The 17,502-nt window shown below is 37.3% G+C and overlaps 1 protein-coding gene across 3 annotated transcripts in view; it reads left to right on the forward strand.

Moving 5' to 3' along the window:
• Positions 1–17,502, forward strand: part of Slc4a4 (solute carrier family 4 member 4) — a 335,968-nt gene that overhangs the window by 217,089 nt on the left and 101,377 nt on the right. For all 3 annotated transcript variants that reach the window (XM_071614333.1, XM_027950854.2, XM_071614332.1), the window contains exons 8-11: positions 5,598–5,755; positions 12,278–12,365; positions 14,748–14,902; positions 15,534–15,647. In XM_071614333.1, the coding sequence (XP_071470434.1) occupies positions 5,598–5,755; positions 12,278–12,365; positions 14,748–14,902; positions 15,534–15,647 (515 nt within the window). The remainder of the gene's footprint in view (positions 1–5,597; positions 5,756–12,277; positions 12,366–14,747; positions 14,903–15,533; positions 15,648–17,502) is intronic.

Genomic DNA, 17,502 nt, shown 5'->3' on the forward strand with positions numbered 1-17,502 from the left:
AAAGAATTTTTAAAAAATGCACATCTGTATTTACAGAGCTCATGTTAAAACCTGGCAAAGACAAGAAAGGTCACAAAATTGTTGTGCTAGCCAAAATATCTTTTAATGATTATAGCTCCACAAGGCAGCCATTTGAAATCCATTTTTCTGAAATCAAGGTTGGCTAAAGAAATTTTTCTTCCTTGTGTGTGTTCTTAAAGTTGACCCTGCCTAAAATCCAGGCTGGGTATCCCTTGGAGAAACAACTAATGATCTATAAGAAAGGAATGTCAAACTTTATCTTTGGAATTCAGTCCAGATGATTTTATTGGGTGATTTTCAACCCAATTTGAAAGCCTTAGGTTCTGTTTTTGTTTTCATTACCTTTTATTGCTCTTTGTAATTCCTAAGTTTATTCTTTACCTTTTTGTTTAATCTTTATTATTTTATTATTGTTCATACTTTATTGTGTAAGCCCAGAATTACTTTTCATATTTCTGTCATTACTTTTTCCTTTATCAGAGAGTATTGGCTTCCTTAAAAAAGGCATATGAATCAGTGTTTGAAGAGCCAAAATTATGGGAGAGATTTCGTTAACTTTGACTCTGAGAAGAACCTTCCTTAAGCTCTGTTACTGGGTGCAATTGCTGTTTCTGTGACCTCCCATCAAACAATGTACCTTTCATGGGGTTTGTTTCTTCTGTAAATTTCAGGAGAGCAGATCTGTCTTTTCTTTACAATGACTACAACCAGACCGTGAATTATAGTAGGCACCCACATATTTTGAAGAGAATAAAATAGAATAGGGGATTAGATGAAAGATGAGAAAATTTCTATACAAAGCAGCATTTTCTAATCTGATTTCCTACCATAATGTGCCTGGTCTCTCAGAGGGAGATAAAGCATCTATAGGCATAAAGGCATATTAAAGGCTCTGAGAAAGTCTATAATATGGAAACTTATTTTATTTAACCCGGTGTTCCTCAAATCCATTTGAAAAGTACACTTTTGTACCTGGGCTCTGCAGTGGATAAAAATACATTTCAAATTAATTTAAGCCCCAAAGGATTTAGTGATTTATGTCAGTAGAAAGGATTCCTAGAGAAGCTTCAGGATGTCAGAGACCGGGACTGAAGACTCATTAGTCTTTCCATTCATTTTCTTTTTTTTTTTTTTAAATCTTTATTATTTTATTTATTTATTTTTATGTGGTGCTGAGGATCGAACCCAGGGCCTCATGTATGTGCTAGGTGAGGGCGCTACTGCTGAGCCACAACCCCAACCCTTCTCTTTTGCTTTTGTTGGGTACTTACCTCGTTCTGTCCTAGTGTGGGCAGTCTTGACACATGGCTTTTCAACATAGTGGGGAATAACCTCTGATGAAAGACATATATATATATATTTTAACCCACATAAGTACCAGTTCTTCTAAAGGATTTGGTCTTTGCACAGGTCATGCATCCATCCTTTTGACCAATCACTCTTGTCAGGGGAGGAGTTTATCAAGAATGGCCATATCTAGGCTTTTTGCTCACCTGTGTGGCCTGGGAGGGGAGAGGGTAGATGTGCAGAACTGACTGCTTGAAGAGGAGAGTTAGGAAAGCTTATTGGGAAGAGCAGAAATAATAACCCCCATTCCTTCAACAACTATTTGTTGAACCTTTCTCTTCAGGTACTCTTGTAGGCACTAGGAACATTGCACTGAACAAATTAGGTGGTTATGTCTACCTCTGGTGAACTTATATTCTAATGGGGATGTAGATTAAAAAAAGTTTATTAAAAAGTTTATATGATATGTTTGATAGTGACCAATACAGGGACGAAAAAATAAAGTGGAACAGAGGAGTTAGAAGTGTCTGTGAAGAGAAGGGAGTTGAAATTTTAACTAGGGTGGCTAGGGAAAGCCTCTCTGATAAGAAAGCAACTTTTAATTAAAGAGCAAAGGAAGTGAGGGAGGAGGCTTTGCAGACATTGCCTGCAGAGCAAACAGCAGGTGTAAAGGACCTGAGGTGAACCTGTCTGAGGGAGAACATGGGACCAGGGGTGGCCACAGGGAAGACCAGGAGAGAGTGGTAGGAAATAAGTTCAGGGAGCAGTTGGCAGCTAGATAATGCTGGGATTTGGGGTTGTTGTAAAGAGCTTGGCTTCACTTAGGGAAATAGCAACCAGCTGGAGTTTTGAGCAGAGAAGTAATGGGGTCTGACTCCTGATTTTTCTGCTGTGGCTGCTTTGGTGAATACAGCAGGGAGGGCAGGAGCAGGCTATATAGTCAGGAAGCCAGGGCCATACTTCAGAGAATGTCCTGGACATGAACGAGGGTGGTAGCCATGAAGGTGTTGAAAAAGTCGGATTATGGGTGCATTTGGAATGTAGATCCAACAGGTTTGCTGATGGAATAGGTGTGGGGTACCAGAGAAGGAAGAGTTGAAGATGACAGCAAGGTTTTTGCCTTGAGCAATGGAAGAGTAGAGTTGCCATACAAGGCAGGGGAGACTGCTGAAAAACTGGTTTTAAAGGGCTTGTTTTGGATGAAATGAAGTTTGAAATGTGTATTAGAAATCGAGGTGGAGCTATTATATATAGGCCTGGAGCTTAAAGAAAAAGTATTGGCTAAAGATGTAAGTTTGATAAGTCCTCCGACTTCCTCAGACTTTTGAGATCACCCAGGGAGCTTGTGTATGGGGGAAAGATCCATTCAAAGAACTGGCATTTATATGGGTTAAAAAAAAAATCTTTCTTTCATTAGAGGTTATTCCTCATCATGTTGAAAACTATTCAATTTATTCTGAATAAACTGTTTTTACCCTCATGAAACTGGGGGAGGGGAACTTAATACCTTGCCGAAGTGTGATTCAGAAATGAGTAATTCTGAAAGTTCCCAAGGAAGTAGGATGAAATGGGAAGAAAGTCTTGTGCTGAACTCTGAAGAATGTTTAGAAAAGGTAGAAATAGGGAAAGGACTTTTTTTTTTTTTTCTTGTAATGAGTGTGAGAATCTATGTATATAAGATGGAAGGAATTATGGTTGGATCACCTGCCTAACCAGGAGCAAGGAGTTTGCTGAAGAGAATGGGAGGTAAAACCAGAATAATGCACAGCTTTGTTTTCTGTATTGGTAAATGAGAGCAAGCACTCTCTGGAGAGAGTTTGAGGATTGTTATTTTGCATCTGTTTGTCCACCTGGCTGAACTCCACACTCTACTTAGTGTTCTGGAGAACAGTTCATTATTGTAATTTCCTTAGGGTGATAATAACAATTTTGGCAACTTCATGATTTTAGACCACTCTCTTGGCTAGTGTTTTTATATCTGTAAAATGTAAAGACGATTTTTAATATTAGCATTTCTTGGAGGATTAATGGTAAAAATTTTGGAAAATTCCATACTACTTAGGAGTAGTTATATTCCTAACCTCTACGAATATATAACTTGTCTTTATTTATTGGCTAGTGAATTGATTGGTTTCCACCAAATTCTTAGTCCTTTCTTGCTTTTTGTCTGATAGCTTTGTTCTTGCATGAAGTACCAAGTTAAAAACAAAATCCTATAAAAATGCTCCTGAGGGTGATGGAGTCCTCAGAGTAACTTTTCATGTCATTAATTTCCCCTAATTAAAAACTCTTAAATGGTCGTTGAAAATAAAATGTTGGTATAAACTTTGTACTAATGGGCAAAATTGGATCATGTGTGCCACTTTCCATCCCAGCAATAATCCATGGCACAAAATACTAAATTCACTGGTACTTTTGACTTGAGGAGTGGGGCATTTACATTGGACGATAAGTAAGTATGAGAAGTCTGTGTCTTTTGTATGGTCTTGCAAAATTCTTATCCTTTTTCCCTCCTGCAATTTTGAGTTATTTTCTTTGAATTTTGTGGAAGAGATGATGCCTATCAGATAAGCTTTCAACGTGACTGTGTTAAGCAGCCTTCACTCTCCAAGAAAACCGCTTTACACCTTCTCTTCTCTCCTCAACCCCCACATGCCTCCCTCCTCCTCACCATCAGCTCACTTGTATTTCATTGCAAAAATATGAGTCCTCAGAAGCCCTCATTGCCACTCCACCAACTCTCCCAAATCACCCACCTTTGAACCCAGAGAGTCTGCCTTCCCTGGTAGGATCGATAAGCTCTTTTCCTCTCTAAAACGGGCACTGCTACCTGGGATGTGGATATCATCCCTTCACAATAGATCCAGGTTGCTTGAGCTGCTTTTCTAATTATTCCCTATCCTTCTTGCAGCATTAATCTGTCTCTACTAGATCATTCTATTCACATTCCAAAATGCTGTCACATCTCTATTAAAACAAATCCCCAGTGTTATGCCTTCTTCACTTCCCTCTCCACTTTTCATCTTTTCTTGGTAGCTGTATTTCTCAAAATAATTACCTCTACTCCCTGTTTCTCCTTCTTTACTTGTCATTGTTCATGTGGCACTTGGGTGTCCATGGTAACAGCTCTTGTCAAGATTCACCAGCACTACCATCTTGCCAGACTCACTGGTCCTTTCATAGTTCTCATCTTATTTGGGCTTTAGGCAGCCTAGGACTCAGCTGATACACTTTCCTTATTGAGCCCTTGTGTCACCTGGCTATGAGTAAAGTCTGATTTTCCTCTCTTTATTTTTGCTTCTTTTCAATGTCCTCTGCCGATGCCTCCTTTTATTCCTATGAAAGGTAGAGTGGCCCCAGAGTAGAGATCTTACCCCTTTTCTCTCTATACTTACACTCAGGGCTATGTCACCTGTCCAGTGGCCTTGAATACTGTTGACCTGGTGATGTCTATCAAATTTATGTCTTCTGGCTCCACCTTTTAACTGGGGCTCTTCGTAAGCATCTCCCACATGAAACTTCTAAACCTCCTTACCTTGGCCTTCAAGGTCTTTACAGGCTGGTCCCCTTTACCCATCCAGCTTCATCTGTGGCTATTTCTGCCACTTTCCTCCTTTAGCTCCCACCACATCTGACTTCTTACTACTCTGCAAACCTCCTTCATGTTCCAGAGGCTTTGCCCTTGCCATTCTCTTTGCTAAGAATGCTCTTCATTCAGGTCCGTGCATGGCTTGTACCCTGGGTGCCAGTGTAAAATATATATATATATATATATATATATATATATATATATATATATATATATATTTCTTCAGAGGTCTTCCCTGACCATCTTGTTTAAAATAGTACCTGTTTAAAAATAGTACCCTCTTATCTGTTTCATTTTTCCTTCTCAGTACTTATCACTACTTTAAATCATGTGTTATTTCCTCCTGTGGCAAGGTGAACCTAAGCAGAGCTCGTCGTTAGCCTGTCCCTCCCTGTATCCCTCAGACTTAGAGTATTGCTTTGCTCATAAGTTTTCATGAGTGAATGACTAAAGAAATGAATGGATACTACGCATTGTTTTATATATAAACCATGTTATTATACCTTCATCATGTTTTAAATCAAGGTACAGCTAAGTGTTTATTTTAATAGAATGGTTAAATACAACGTGAAAGTGGCTGTTTAGGGACTGTTGCATGAAGACCCCATAAAGGGACATCCTGTGAGTGATGCGTATAGTATCTCTTCTTGTTTCCCTTTTTTGGAAATAAAATGGTTTTTGTTTGGTTCTTCCCATGCAGCTGAAGAATAAGTTCATGAAAAAACTGCCACGTGATGCAGAAGCTTCCAATGTGCTCGTTGGGGAGGTTGACTTCTTGGATACTCCTTTTGTTGCCTTTGTTCGACTACAGCAGGCTGTCATGCTGGGTGCCCTCACTGAGGTCCCTGTGCCCACAAGGTAGGCTGCTCTCTCCCACCTGCTAGGGTCTGCGATGTGCTTATAGGGAAATGGGCTCCCTCCCAGGCTAGAGGATCAGAATGAGGATATATCCAGTACATTCAAGAGGTTTAATTTGAAATAATGGCTAAGTCTCACTTTTATGCTATCAAATGACTAGGCACTTGTATAGTTATGACAACAGCAATTATAATAATATTTTGGGTGGAGGACTACTTTCTTCTTATGGATTATTCTACTCAATCTTTCCAATAATCTTTTAACATACAAACTATAGTGTTCAGATTTTACATATGCAGAAACTAAGTCTTAAGAATTCAACGTGTACAAAGTTATATAATCAGTAAATGGTCATAGTTGCTTTCATTTGTTCTACGTCATCAGAAAATTGGTAGTGAGTTTATATATATACACACATGTACACATAAATATAGGTATATGTACAGATTTGTAAAATTCTTTTGGTTTTATTCCCAAATTTGTACATTTTACAGTGACATACATTATGCCACATGAAATTTTGCTTTAAAAGAAGGGTGCCACTGTTGTTAAATCATGTTAAATCATCACACTGCACAGCACCTCACAAGTCATCCTCTTCAGCTCCCTCTGAAGCTGAGCTCAATAAAGTTAGGTAGCTTGATTTACAAAGTACAATTAGTTGAGTAGAAGTTAATGCTTCACTAAACTAATGCTGAGGAAGAGTTTAAAGAGAAGCTTGTATCTTTAGGTTGACATCAGGAAATTATCATATGAAAGAATTGAGGGGTGCTTTCTGTGGATTCCAGCACAAGAAGAGGTGACCTTTGCTCTCCTCTAGTTTTCCCCATGTGAACAGGAAGGAAGGGCTATGAATCCTCCTCAAGGAACGCAGGTGGTGTGAGCATGATTAACCAACAGTGACAAGAGGCCAAGATTTATTTTGAGCCAAGTTAGGAGGAATATTAGGAGAAAATTTCCTTAAGGCTTCTCAATTCAAGACATTCTTCCTTATTATATAAGTTTTTTTTCCCTCAGTTTTGAATTCCTTAAAGACACTTCAAATAGGAATAATACACAGGCAGTCATTGGACAAATAATATGGACAAATAACAGGGGAAAGGAGATGATCAGTTTATTCGATTACTGGGATTATTGTGATTTGTTTTCTGTAACTTAGCTTTTTGCTTTAAAACATTCCAGCAGAGCTTTGCAGTTCTATCTGAGCAATCATCTGGCAAACTGCTGACTCAGACCATGGCTGAAGTCCAGATTGGTGCCCCAATGGCTTTATTTATGTCTCTTTGGACTAACTTTACTGGGACTTGAAAGAAAAAAAAAAACACATGCCAAGAAGTGTTAAAGAAAACTGCTCTTCCCTTTTTATTTTTATTACTATTTTCTTTAGAAGCTACAAATAAAAAAAAGTTAAAAGGCTTTTTATTTAACAGTAATATGCGTGCATTGAGTAGCAAATCATGACAATTTTTGTATCCCTCTTATCATCTGCTCCTGTCTGGCTCATTCTTTTTTTCTTTTGTACTGGAGGGAGGAAGTATTAGTCTAGAAGTGAAATACAGCATCATTTGAAATAACAAGAGAAGCCAAGCAATTCAAGGGAATGTAATTCAATAATATCATAAAACTATTTCAGGGCAATAATCTGAATAATATATCCTTGCATGTTAACATTTTCCAGGAAACTGTTTTATCCATTTGCTATCCTCCAAACCAATGCAAGCTCTAATCACTGAGTGGGGAGTCTCATTAGCTTTTTTGGATGTGAGTAATGTGAGGCCATTTACAATGGCTTCATCCTGTGAAATCCAATCAAGGAAATCCCACAAGAAATGTGGCAGTCATTGTGGAGGACTGTGTCTGCATTCCATGATGTGCTTTAATGTGAATGTGCTGTTCTATCGCAGGAAGACTTGAAAGACCTGTTTTGGTGCATGTGTTTTTTGTGGTCATTTTTTTTAAAGGTGGAGGAAAATTATACAATTATTATTATTACTACTATTCCTTATAATCTTACTACTATGCACCTTTACAGAAGTATGGCCCTAGCAACTCCCCTTCCTTGTGTAGAATTCACAAGTTTCTCTACTTACTCTGTGACTTATTTTATAGGCACTTTGCTGTCATCTTTTATCTGTTCACAGAGGCAACCTCTCACTCATATTTATGAGTTATATATGAAATAAATGTTGTTATGACCATTTTATATTTAAGGGGTGCAGGCAAAGGGAAGATCCACTGTCAGCACTAGAAACAGAACTCTGGCCAAATTTTAGAGACTAGGTATCCCTAGAGATACCTAGAGTGGGATAGAATAGAAAGTTTTAGGAACCTCCCATGAAAAATGATAAGCCTTAGGTCAATTTATCCTTTTTTAAAAATATATTTTTTAGTTATAATGGACATAGTATCTTTATTTTGTCTATTTATTTTTATGTGGTATCGAGAATTGAACCCAGTACCTCACGTGTATGAGGCAGGTGCTCTGCCACAGAGCCACAACCCCAGCCCTAACTTATCTTTTTCTGATCTCTGCGCATTTAGGGTAAATGGTTATTCAGTAAGCTTTTAGTTCTCTAAAATGTTAGAAGGTTTGCCCTTTTAGCATGGCTATATTAATATATATGTGTATTATAAATAATTACTTGCCTAAGAGAAAGAGTTTGTTCTTAGTGTTTAAAACTGTTTATACAAAAACTATTAGAGGGGCTGGGGTAGAAGTCTTGCTAATTCAGTTCTGTCTTGTCCGTCGGTCGAATTGCTAGCTTCTGAACTGCACATAATGTGGTTGGTTATGGTGGGTTTATGGTCCTCATGAATCTATTGTGGAAGCTACAGTTTAGCCACATTTTCCAAAGTTTCTAAATATGAATAATGTGTTATTTGATTTTGAGAGAAGGGAGTAAAGGATTGGTACATGCCGAGTTTATTCTGGAAATAGCTGTGCTGTATCAGGAGGGGGATGTACATCCTTTCTGAAAAGATTAAGTGATTTAGGAAAGCTGGCTCCTTTTCTGATATTATGCTCTGTTTCTGCCTATAATTATTTTGTGAATGTGAGTATAGGCCATTGGTTCCAGACATGGATCATCTGGTACTTCTTTTTGTTGTGCAGAATGCTAGAGGCATCCTCCCCAGGCATAATTAGTTACTTGAAAAAGCTCACAAAAGTAGAAAAGAGCCTCATGAACATTCTTAAGACAACTAGACACCATTAAGCATTCTAACTCTGACTTGTTGCTAGTGATGAGTGCATAAAAGAAACTCAGTGACATAAATTAATTTCTTTTCTCTGAGCTGTCAACATGGACTGTGTCCTTCCAGCCACACAAATGTGATGTTTACTCTAATTTGTTAATAAAGAAAAAAGCTTCTGGTTAAAAATAACATCTGTCCATTGACAAAAAACAGTTTTGATCATGAAAAGAGTTTTCAGTACATTATAAAAGCTGAGCTTGGCAGGATGTACTTCAATCATAAAAGTTGTAACAGCTTTTGCTTCTTTGAGGGTTAAAGGGGGAGAGGACATGTTTCAGGCAGAGGGAACATTGACTGGCTGGGTTGCTCTGAGTTAGTTCCCTCAGAACTCTTGGCTTCGTGTCCATAATACAGTCTAGATTAAAGGCTGCTTAAGGGTCCCTATTCCTACAAATGAAATTATTCACTTGACATGATGTTCCCTACTGCTTTTGCATGCTCAGATTCCCTCTGTATATCACTTTTTAAAAATTAATTTTGTATATTTTAATTTGTTATACATGACAGTAGAATGTATTTTGACACAGTGTACACAAGTGGAGCACAACTTCTTCCTCTGGCTGAATCCCTCTCTATATCATTTTAGGAGGGTGCATTTACTGAATTGTTCCTGACTGGAGTTAGGTAAACAATGTTGCCATATTGTTTCTGTTTGGCACTTGATGATAGTTCATTAGTGAAGAAATATCTTTTTTTAAAAAACAAAATTATAATTACCTAGGAATAATACCCTTATATGTAGGTCATGCTATAGTATCCATCATAGACACTGTTGATCTACTGTTTCCATTCATTCTTTGATATATTTTGTGGAGACCAAAGAGTAAAATTGTATGGAAAATATATGTTTCTCATCTCCTGGGTTTTTATACAGAGGCTTCATGACTCTATTAGTTCAGAGAGTAGTCACCCATCCTTGGCCAAAGTTTATGTTTATGTTTGAGGACTATTAGTGACTAAGTGTTTTTTCTCACTAACAAGACAGTAGGTTTTTTTTTTTTCCATCTAGTCAACCTGAAAATTAACTTGTGTCAGTTGATACAGATTGATAGGATAATGTGTATTTGTAAGCTTCACTCCTTATGGGTGTGGTAGGAAGGGCCATAGAGTGGTTCTGGAAAGGTTTTGGGCATTATGCTTTCCTGAAAAGTTAATATTTAGATACACTGAGATAATAAAAAATGGCAGGCAAAATAAATCCATTATTTTAAAAAATGTCCTAAGTAAAGGACCCAACAAGGTAGTTTTCTCTTGTGACACTGCACCTGCCCATTTTACCTAACACACTATTGTCTTACTTGACAGCTGGCCATTTGTAGATAGGCAAATTGAATTGGAAAAATGTAACCAGTACTAGCATTTCTCAGTGGTATTTGTATTTTGTTTTACTGGCAAAATTTTTTTTTCAAGTGTTGCATTCAAACCAGGGATTAGTCCCTTTAGAAAGCAACACTTTACTGCCATCGAGTAGCACTTTATAATGCTGTATATGGTGGTACATAATTATGAAGTGGACAGCGTCAAAGGAAGAAAAATTCTAGCATCAATTGAACTTCAGGGTTAGAGGTCTAAAGTTCAGTCCTGACAGTGGCTTCTTTCATGCCAAACAGACTTTCAAGCTGCTGATTGCTTTGCTTTTTCATTCACTGTGATCAGACTTGAAAGTGAGTGTTCCACTCCACTGCAGAACTGGTTTTCAAGCAAATAAGTACTGAATGGTTTTATTGTTATTCTAGTATAAAATCTGGGTATTCAAACTTTCAGATTACCACCCCCTTTTTTTACACTCTTAATTCCTGTTTTTTTTCCCCCTATCTCCTTTGAATTGACTTTTATAATGAAATAAAGTAATTATATATCCAGGGGCATTTTGGAACAAGCCCTAACATTTTATAGAGTACTTGCTGTTGATCCTTTTTTATTTAAAGGGGGGTATACAAGTATATTAGTAATAAATAGAATTTGGCAAAGTAATGTACAAAGCCATCCCTGGTACCTTAAAATCTTGCCTTTCTTGTCCCAAGCTAAGCATCCACAAATTCTTTCCCAGGAGCAACCTGTGGAAGTTATTGTGGATAGTTTTTGTGTTTCACAACTCTCGTATGCCAATAGGGTTGGTGGTAATAACATAATTATGTGGTAAAAAGAATAGGATGCAAGAAGAGCTATATGTACACTTTATTTTGCTTTGCTTTTGTTTAATTTTGTTTTGTTTTTTGATGCTGGGAATTGAACCCAGAGAATCATGCATGCTGAGTATGTCTTCTCCCTCTGAACTACATCCCTTGCCCCAGACATTTACTAAGCACAGACCTTGGGCTCATGTATCACCTCCTTCAGCCCCAGTTTCCTTGCCATCACACAGGAATAGAATACCTGTCCTTTTAGCAAGGGTTGCATGGAAATTAACAGAAAGTGATGAATGTGAAATCCTGCTTTGCAGGACTTTAAAAGCTGTCTAACCACATAATGCCATCATTTTGATTGTCCTCATTATCGCCCTGTTAGGTAAGACATGATCAATATCAAGGCTAAGATTTATCTAGTATTACCTTTTGTGGTTTTTTTTCCTTATTTATTTATCAGGTTCCCTCCTCTCCAGTGGAGACATACATCTTTGTCCTTGTTATCAGTGAGGGATTCCTTCCAATATGAAAAATGGGAATGAGCTCATTACTACATGTTTCAGGACCTATTTTCTCTGAAGCAGTGCTTTGTACAGTATCAAGAAAACAAGTTAGAAAGAAAATGGGAACACCCATAAAAATTAAGTCTGTGAATGATAATTTATTTTGAATTTCCCTCATATTTCATTTTATTTTACATTGACTGTCAGTATATGGCTTACTTATAGAAATTTGGTTTTGGTTTTTGGAAAAGTCAGAGAAGTCTAAAGGTGTACTAAGTCTGTCTAGTTATTGGACTTAATGGATTTGCTTCAAAGATTCTAAAAGACAGTAGAGATGGAAAAAGAGCAAAACTTAAAACAGAAACATTGACTGTCTCATAAAGAATATAAATTGAACCTTCCTGCTCAGAGAAAAAGCTTCTCAAGTTTTCATGGTAAACTTTTCTTTGCCTTCAAATAAACTGAACAGTGATTTGTGTTTCACATAGTGTGAAAGAGTATTTTCCATATCACCAAGTCTAGTCCTTCGTTTAAAGATCTAACCCTTTTGTAAATATGAACTAAGATAAACATTTCTTAGTCTCATGTATATTGATGAAATGTGTGTAACAGCATGTGCTTCTTTCCTTTTCCTTTAGGTTCTTGTTCATTCTCTTAGGTCCTAAGGGCAAAGCCAAGTCCTACCATGAGATTGGCAGAGCCATTGCCACCCTGATGTCTGATGAGGTAGGGAATTGGGAAGATAGGTTTCTTTGAATGACCTACTTGTGTTGTTTTCATACTGTGACTCATCTGTGACAATTTATTCAGTTTGAATTATGGGGTTACTAAGATCTTCATAGCATGAAGTACAATCATTTGTGGTAAATGCACTGATATTCCCTATGCATTAGTTTTCAAAAAAGCAAATCATGTACTTTGTTTTTGTACTGGATTATAAACTATGTTGGAATAAAATATTTTCCTTTCTTTTTAAAAACATTTTCAATTCTTTTTTAAAAATTTTTTAATAGACCCATAATTGTGCCTCTATATGAGTTATACTGTGATATTTCAATACAATTCTATACAATTTGGAATGTCTGAGGCACAGTAGGGTAACCATAGCTAATAACAATTGTGTATTTCAAAACAGTTAGTAAAGAGGATTTTGAATGTTCCCAAGAGGAATAAAAGATAAATGTCTGAGGTGATAAATATGCAGTTCCCCTGATCTGATTATTACATATTTTCAACTTTGTCTCAACTTTAGCGCTTAAAGTATTTAATATGTTAATTCTGGGAATTTAACTATTCATATTCTATATTTTTCCAAAATTATGTGTTTTATAAAATAATCTGTAATAAAATGGATAATGCATTTTTCTTAGGTATCAGAAAGTACATGTTTTGTGGTTTTCTTATTTTGTGGAAGGCAAGTTGCACACCTGAAATACATTAGCAACTGCTACTGTAGAGTATCTAGTACTTTTCGGTTATGGTTTCATTACTCTCACAACAGCTTGAATGTTGCTACATGCATTTTAGATATGACAAAACCAAACCAGACTTGTGGTAAAAGAAACACTGTTAGAATATAAGATCAGTAATTTCTGCTCCTGTGTGGTGATTGCTCAGGTGATTTCTATTGGGTCTGAGAGCATTAAAGTATAGCAATGCTGGTTCTTTTTCTCCCCCTATTAAGGGGATGTATATTTCCCTCCTCACAATGAGTTAATTTATTTTTGTGTGTTTATAGTTTCTTTTTTAAGTTATTCATTTGGAGATGTGTCAATTAGGAATGCTTTAGGCTGCAAATGATGGGCTTATAGTAGTTTAAACAATCTGCAGATTATTTTCTTATATAACAAAGTTAGGAGGTAGATAGTAGCTGGGGTTGGTTTAGCTTAACTGTTTGCTAATTGATAGCTGCACACTTACTTCATGGTCTTAAGATGGCATTTTTTTCCCTCCTATCAAAATTGTAACTCTACAGTGTCTGCCTGCACTCAGCTTATCACCTCACTACATTTAAAGTAGGAAACAGTGATGGGGGTAATGTGAGCTGCATCTGCCCCTTTTTGCAGGCTTACCCAAACAGCCTCATTCTCATGTCTCATTGGTTGTAACTGTTGCTCTCTATCTGCAGGGTTGGCTGGAAAGGTGACTCTCTGACTCTCCAGCCACAGTGATGGAGATGGCAAAAGAAAATGAGATTGAGGGTAGCAGTGTCTGCATTTTTATTGCCCTCCTCTCTACCCCACAACCCAAAGACCATTAAATGCTATTTGATTGACAACTTTAGAAAATTCTTTATCAGGAGAAGTGATTTAGCAGAAATCTTTAAGAATAGGGAAGGTGATTGAACAGGGTGACCATCTTCTTTTCTTGAGACTAAAGAATTTGACCCAGTTCAGATTCAAGCATGAAAATCTTGGTTATGTGTGAAGAACTTTCAGATCATCAGTTTGGTTAGAAGAATGGAATGGTTGACAAAAAGGCTTGTGTACCTTTTGGAAATCCTTTCTTTGGAAATTCATATAAAAGGCATGAATCTTTTGAATCCTTGGTGATTTAGATATTACCTTGCCAAAAAATGGACTTGTTTAAATACATTGACTTTGTGTTCTGACAGTATAACTAAGTTTTCTTTTTAAAATGGGTCACATTATTTTTGTGCTTGACAACGGCAGTGTTTGATTCTCAACCTGATCTTTACATTCACTTTAAATTTCTCCTTGAATTATCAGCAGTTGTTTGTCCCAGTAGTTTTTATTTCAGGGAATGACTTTTCAGTATATTTCTCCGAACTATTTTCATCTGGCTTCCATAGCAACTGTATCAGTAACAGTACTTTACCAAGGGGAGCTGAAAGGCATGTAATTTTACAGTATTGATAAAAAAAGAAACACTTAAAAATAGCCATTTACTCAGGCTTCTACATATATTCTTTAAGGTTATAATCTGAAAAACTTAAATATTTTGGAAATGGCTGAATAATACAAAATAGGAGAGCATGGTTATAGTAATATCATGGTGAATTTTGGATAGCATTCTTCAGGCTAGATATGGTGTGAAGCATGTAGAAAGCTCTATTGTTGGATGAACACATCTCTTACCATTCTTTAGGTGTTCCATGACATTGCTTACAAAGCAAAAGATAGGCAGGACCTGATTGCTGGCATTGATGAGTTCCTAGATGAAGTCATTGTCCTTCCACCTGGAGAATGGGACCCAGCGATCAGGATAGAACCTCCTAAGAGTCTTCCATCATCTGACAAAAGGTAAACTCTTAGGCAGCTGGAAATTTTAAGGTGCTAGAATACACCTGAGAAGGAGGTTATGTTTAGACAAGGAAGTGGGGTCAAGCTACTGCCTTAATATTTTTAGGTCCTCATGGACATATTGCTTCCAAGGGATTAATTATGTGCCTTTGTTTCTTATTTCCTTGATGCTGTAAAATACATGTTAAATGTTTTGATGTTCTTTAGTGATTACAAATTAGCTCAGATCACAGTATTGGAATGCATCAGAGGCATTCTTTGGGGATGTTGTTTTGGGGTCTCCCTGTACATGTAGAAAGATCAGTTTACTCAAGTCTTTTGCAGATTTAAGAGGTTAAGAAATGGGTGAGGTAGTTGAAGAGAAACCATTTGTTGGAAATCTAATATTTCCTAGGTGAATTTCCCTCTTATAAGATATACAATTAATTCAGCTTTTCATTTCATCTAATCATTTGTCTTGGCTCTGACTGCAACATGTCAATAATTATTTGTTAGGATAGCAGAAAGAAAGAATGTTCTTTCTTCTCAAACTTCATCTTTCCATTGGCCAATGTATGCCATAGTGAGTGCTTCATTTTAGAAGCAAATGGATAAATACTAATGTTCGCTTGGGCTCTGTTTTCTTGCTTAGAAAGAATATGTACTCAGGTGGAGAGAATGTCCAGATGAACGGAGACACCCCCCATGATGGAGGACACGGAGGAGGAGGGCATGGGGATTGTGAAGAACTGCAGCGAACTGGACGGTAACTGACGGATCCTTTTGCCATTCACCATAAGGTTTTCTTTAGATCTAAATTTCCCTTCATCTTTCTAAATTTACTTTCAGTATTTTATTCACTGGTTTGTTCATTTGTTCAGCCAACAAATATTTATAGTGCACCTATTAGTCATAGGCACTGGGGATATAACAGTGAATTAAAATCCCTGCCCTTGTGGGTCTTACTTTGTGGATATGGGAGACAAGTAAGAAAATAAATAAACGTGGTGATATTTTTATGATGAAAAATGAAGCAGAAGTAGGGACTATTGTCCTGAGAAACAGTATTGTGATTTTAGACAGGCTGGTCAGAGAAGGCCTTACAGAGAATGGCAACATTTGAGGAAAGTGCAGAAGGAGGTGGGGGGCAGATCATGAAGGGAAGATGTGGAGTGGGAGCGAACTGCCCACAGAGTGCTTGCTGGAATGGCATTGGGGTACTATGGCAAATGCAGGGACAGATGGGATGTCAGAGGGTCCAACTGATGACTGGTAAGTATGGGTAGCAGGAAGACGAACTGGTGATGTGTTAGCCTTTCTTGGGTGGCTCTCAGGACTCCATCTCTTCCCTGCACATTTACTCAAAAGTGAGGAACATAGAAATGAATAATTCACAGGTCACTCCTCTACCTCCTTAGCCTGAAGCTGGGAGTTCAGGTTTTCCAGATTGCTCCATCTGATTACTTTTTATGATAATTCTTCCTCTTCCACTATTATATTCTCCATTTCATTTTGGGGTGAGTAAAAATTTAAGTAAGATAGTTTTTTTCCTGCCTCTTAAAAAAAAAGACAAAACAGTGTAGGATTTTAATAAATAAAATAAATACTGTAGGATTTTAATTTTAAAAAAAGTATGTCATTTTGGTTTGCAGTTGAATCTTGGTGAAGTTATTTCCTTTTCTTGGTGATCCACTTGGATTTCTCGCCCAAATTAAAAGAAAAATTCCACCCTCCACACAAAATCCTCCCTCTTGAGCTCCCTGTTTTTTTTAAATACAGTCATGCATCACTTAATGATGGGGATGAGATCTGAGAATTGCATCCTTGGGCATTTTGTTGTTTTGCAAACATCATGGTGCGTACTTCCACAAACCCACATGGTATAGGTCAATCATGTGACACTTCTGGTGAACTCATGAGGCAAGGTAAACTATTTTTTTAATCAGTAGAAGGTATTCACTCTAAAATAATGATAATAAGGATAGTGTACCAAATACATAAACTAATAACACAGGTATTGATTACCATTATCAAGTTTTACATACTATATGTATTTGACAGCACAGTAGGTTTGTTTACATTGGCATCACCACCGACACATGAGTGATATGTTGTACTGGCCCATCATACATGTGGTCCATCATTAACCAAAACATTATTATGTGGTACATGATTGCAGTTCTTAACAAACCATTTTCATTAGGAATATCATTTTGGTTTTTCTACTCACATCCCAGGTAGTAGTTCTGGAATTTAGTTTTTTAAATTTCATCAGACTGTGATTTTATTCTTCCCCCTTTCATCTTTCCTAAATGCACTGTGTACCTGCAGTGTTCCTGGTGCCATGCACAGCCCTGTGAATACCAAGGAAACAGCAGTGGGGCAGTGAGTGCAGTGCAGGTCCAGCAGGCACCTAGAGAGGTAGATAATCCTGATAAAGTGTGAGAGCTAAGAGTGGGAATCTGGGTGATGAAATCGGAGCACCATTGAGCATTGGAAGTGGAGAGTTTTTCTAGGCAGAAGCAACAGCATGCATGTTTATGGCTGATGATTGAGGTCTGGCTGGGAGGGAAGTAGACTGATCCATGGGTCCATTAGCTGACCTGCTGATGTGTGTCGGG

The sequence above is a fragment of the Marmota flaviventris genome, chromosome 7 (assembly GCF_047511675.1).
Source record: "Marmota flaviventris isolate mMarFla1 chromosome 7, mMarFla1.hap1, whole genome shotgun sequence".
Lineage (NCBI taxonomy): Eukaryota > Metazoa > Chordata > Mammalia > Rodentia > Sciuridae > Marmota > Marmota flaviventris.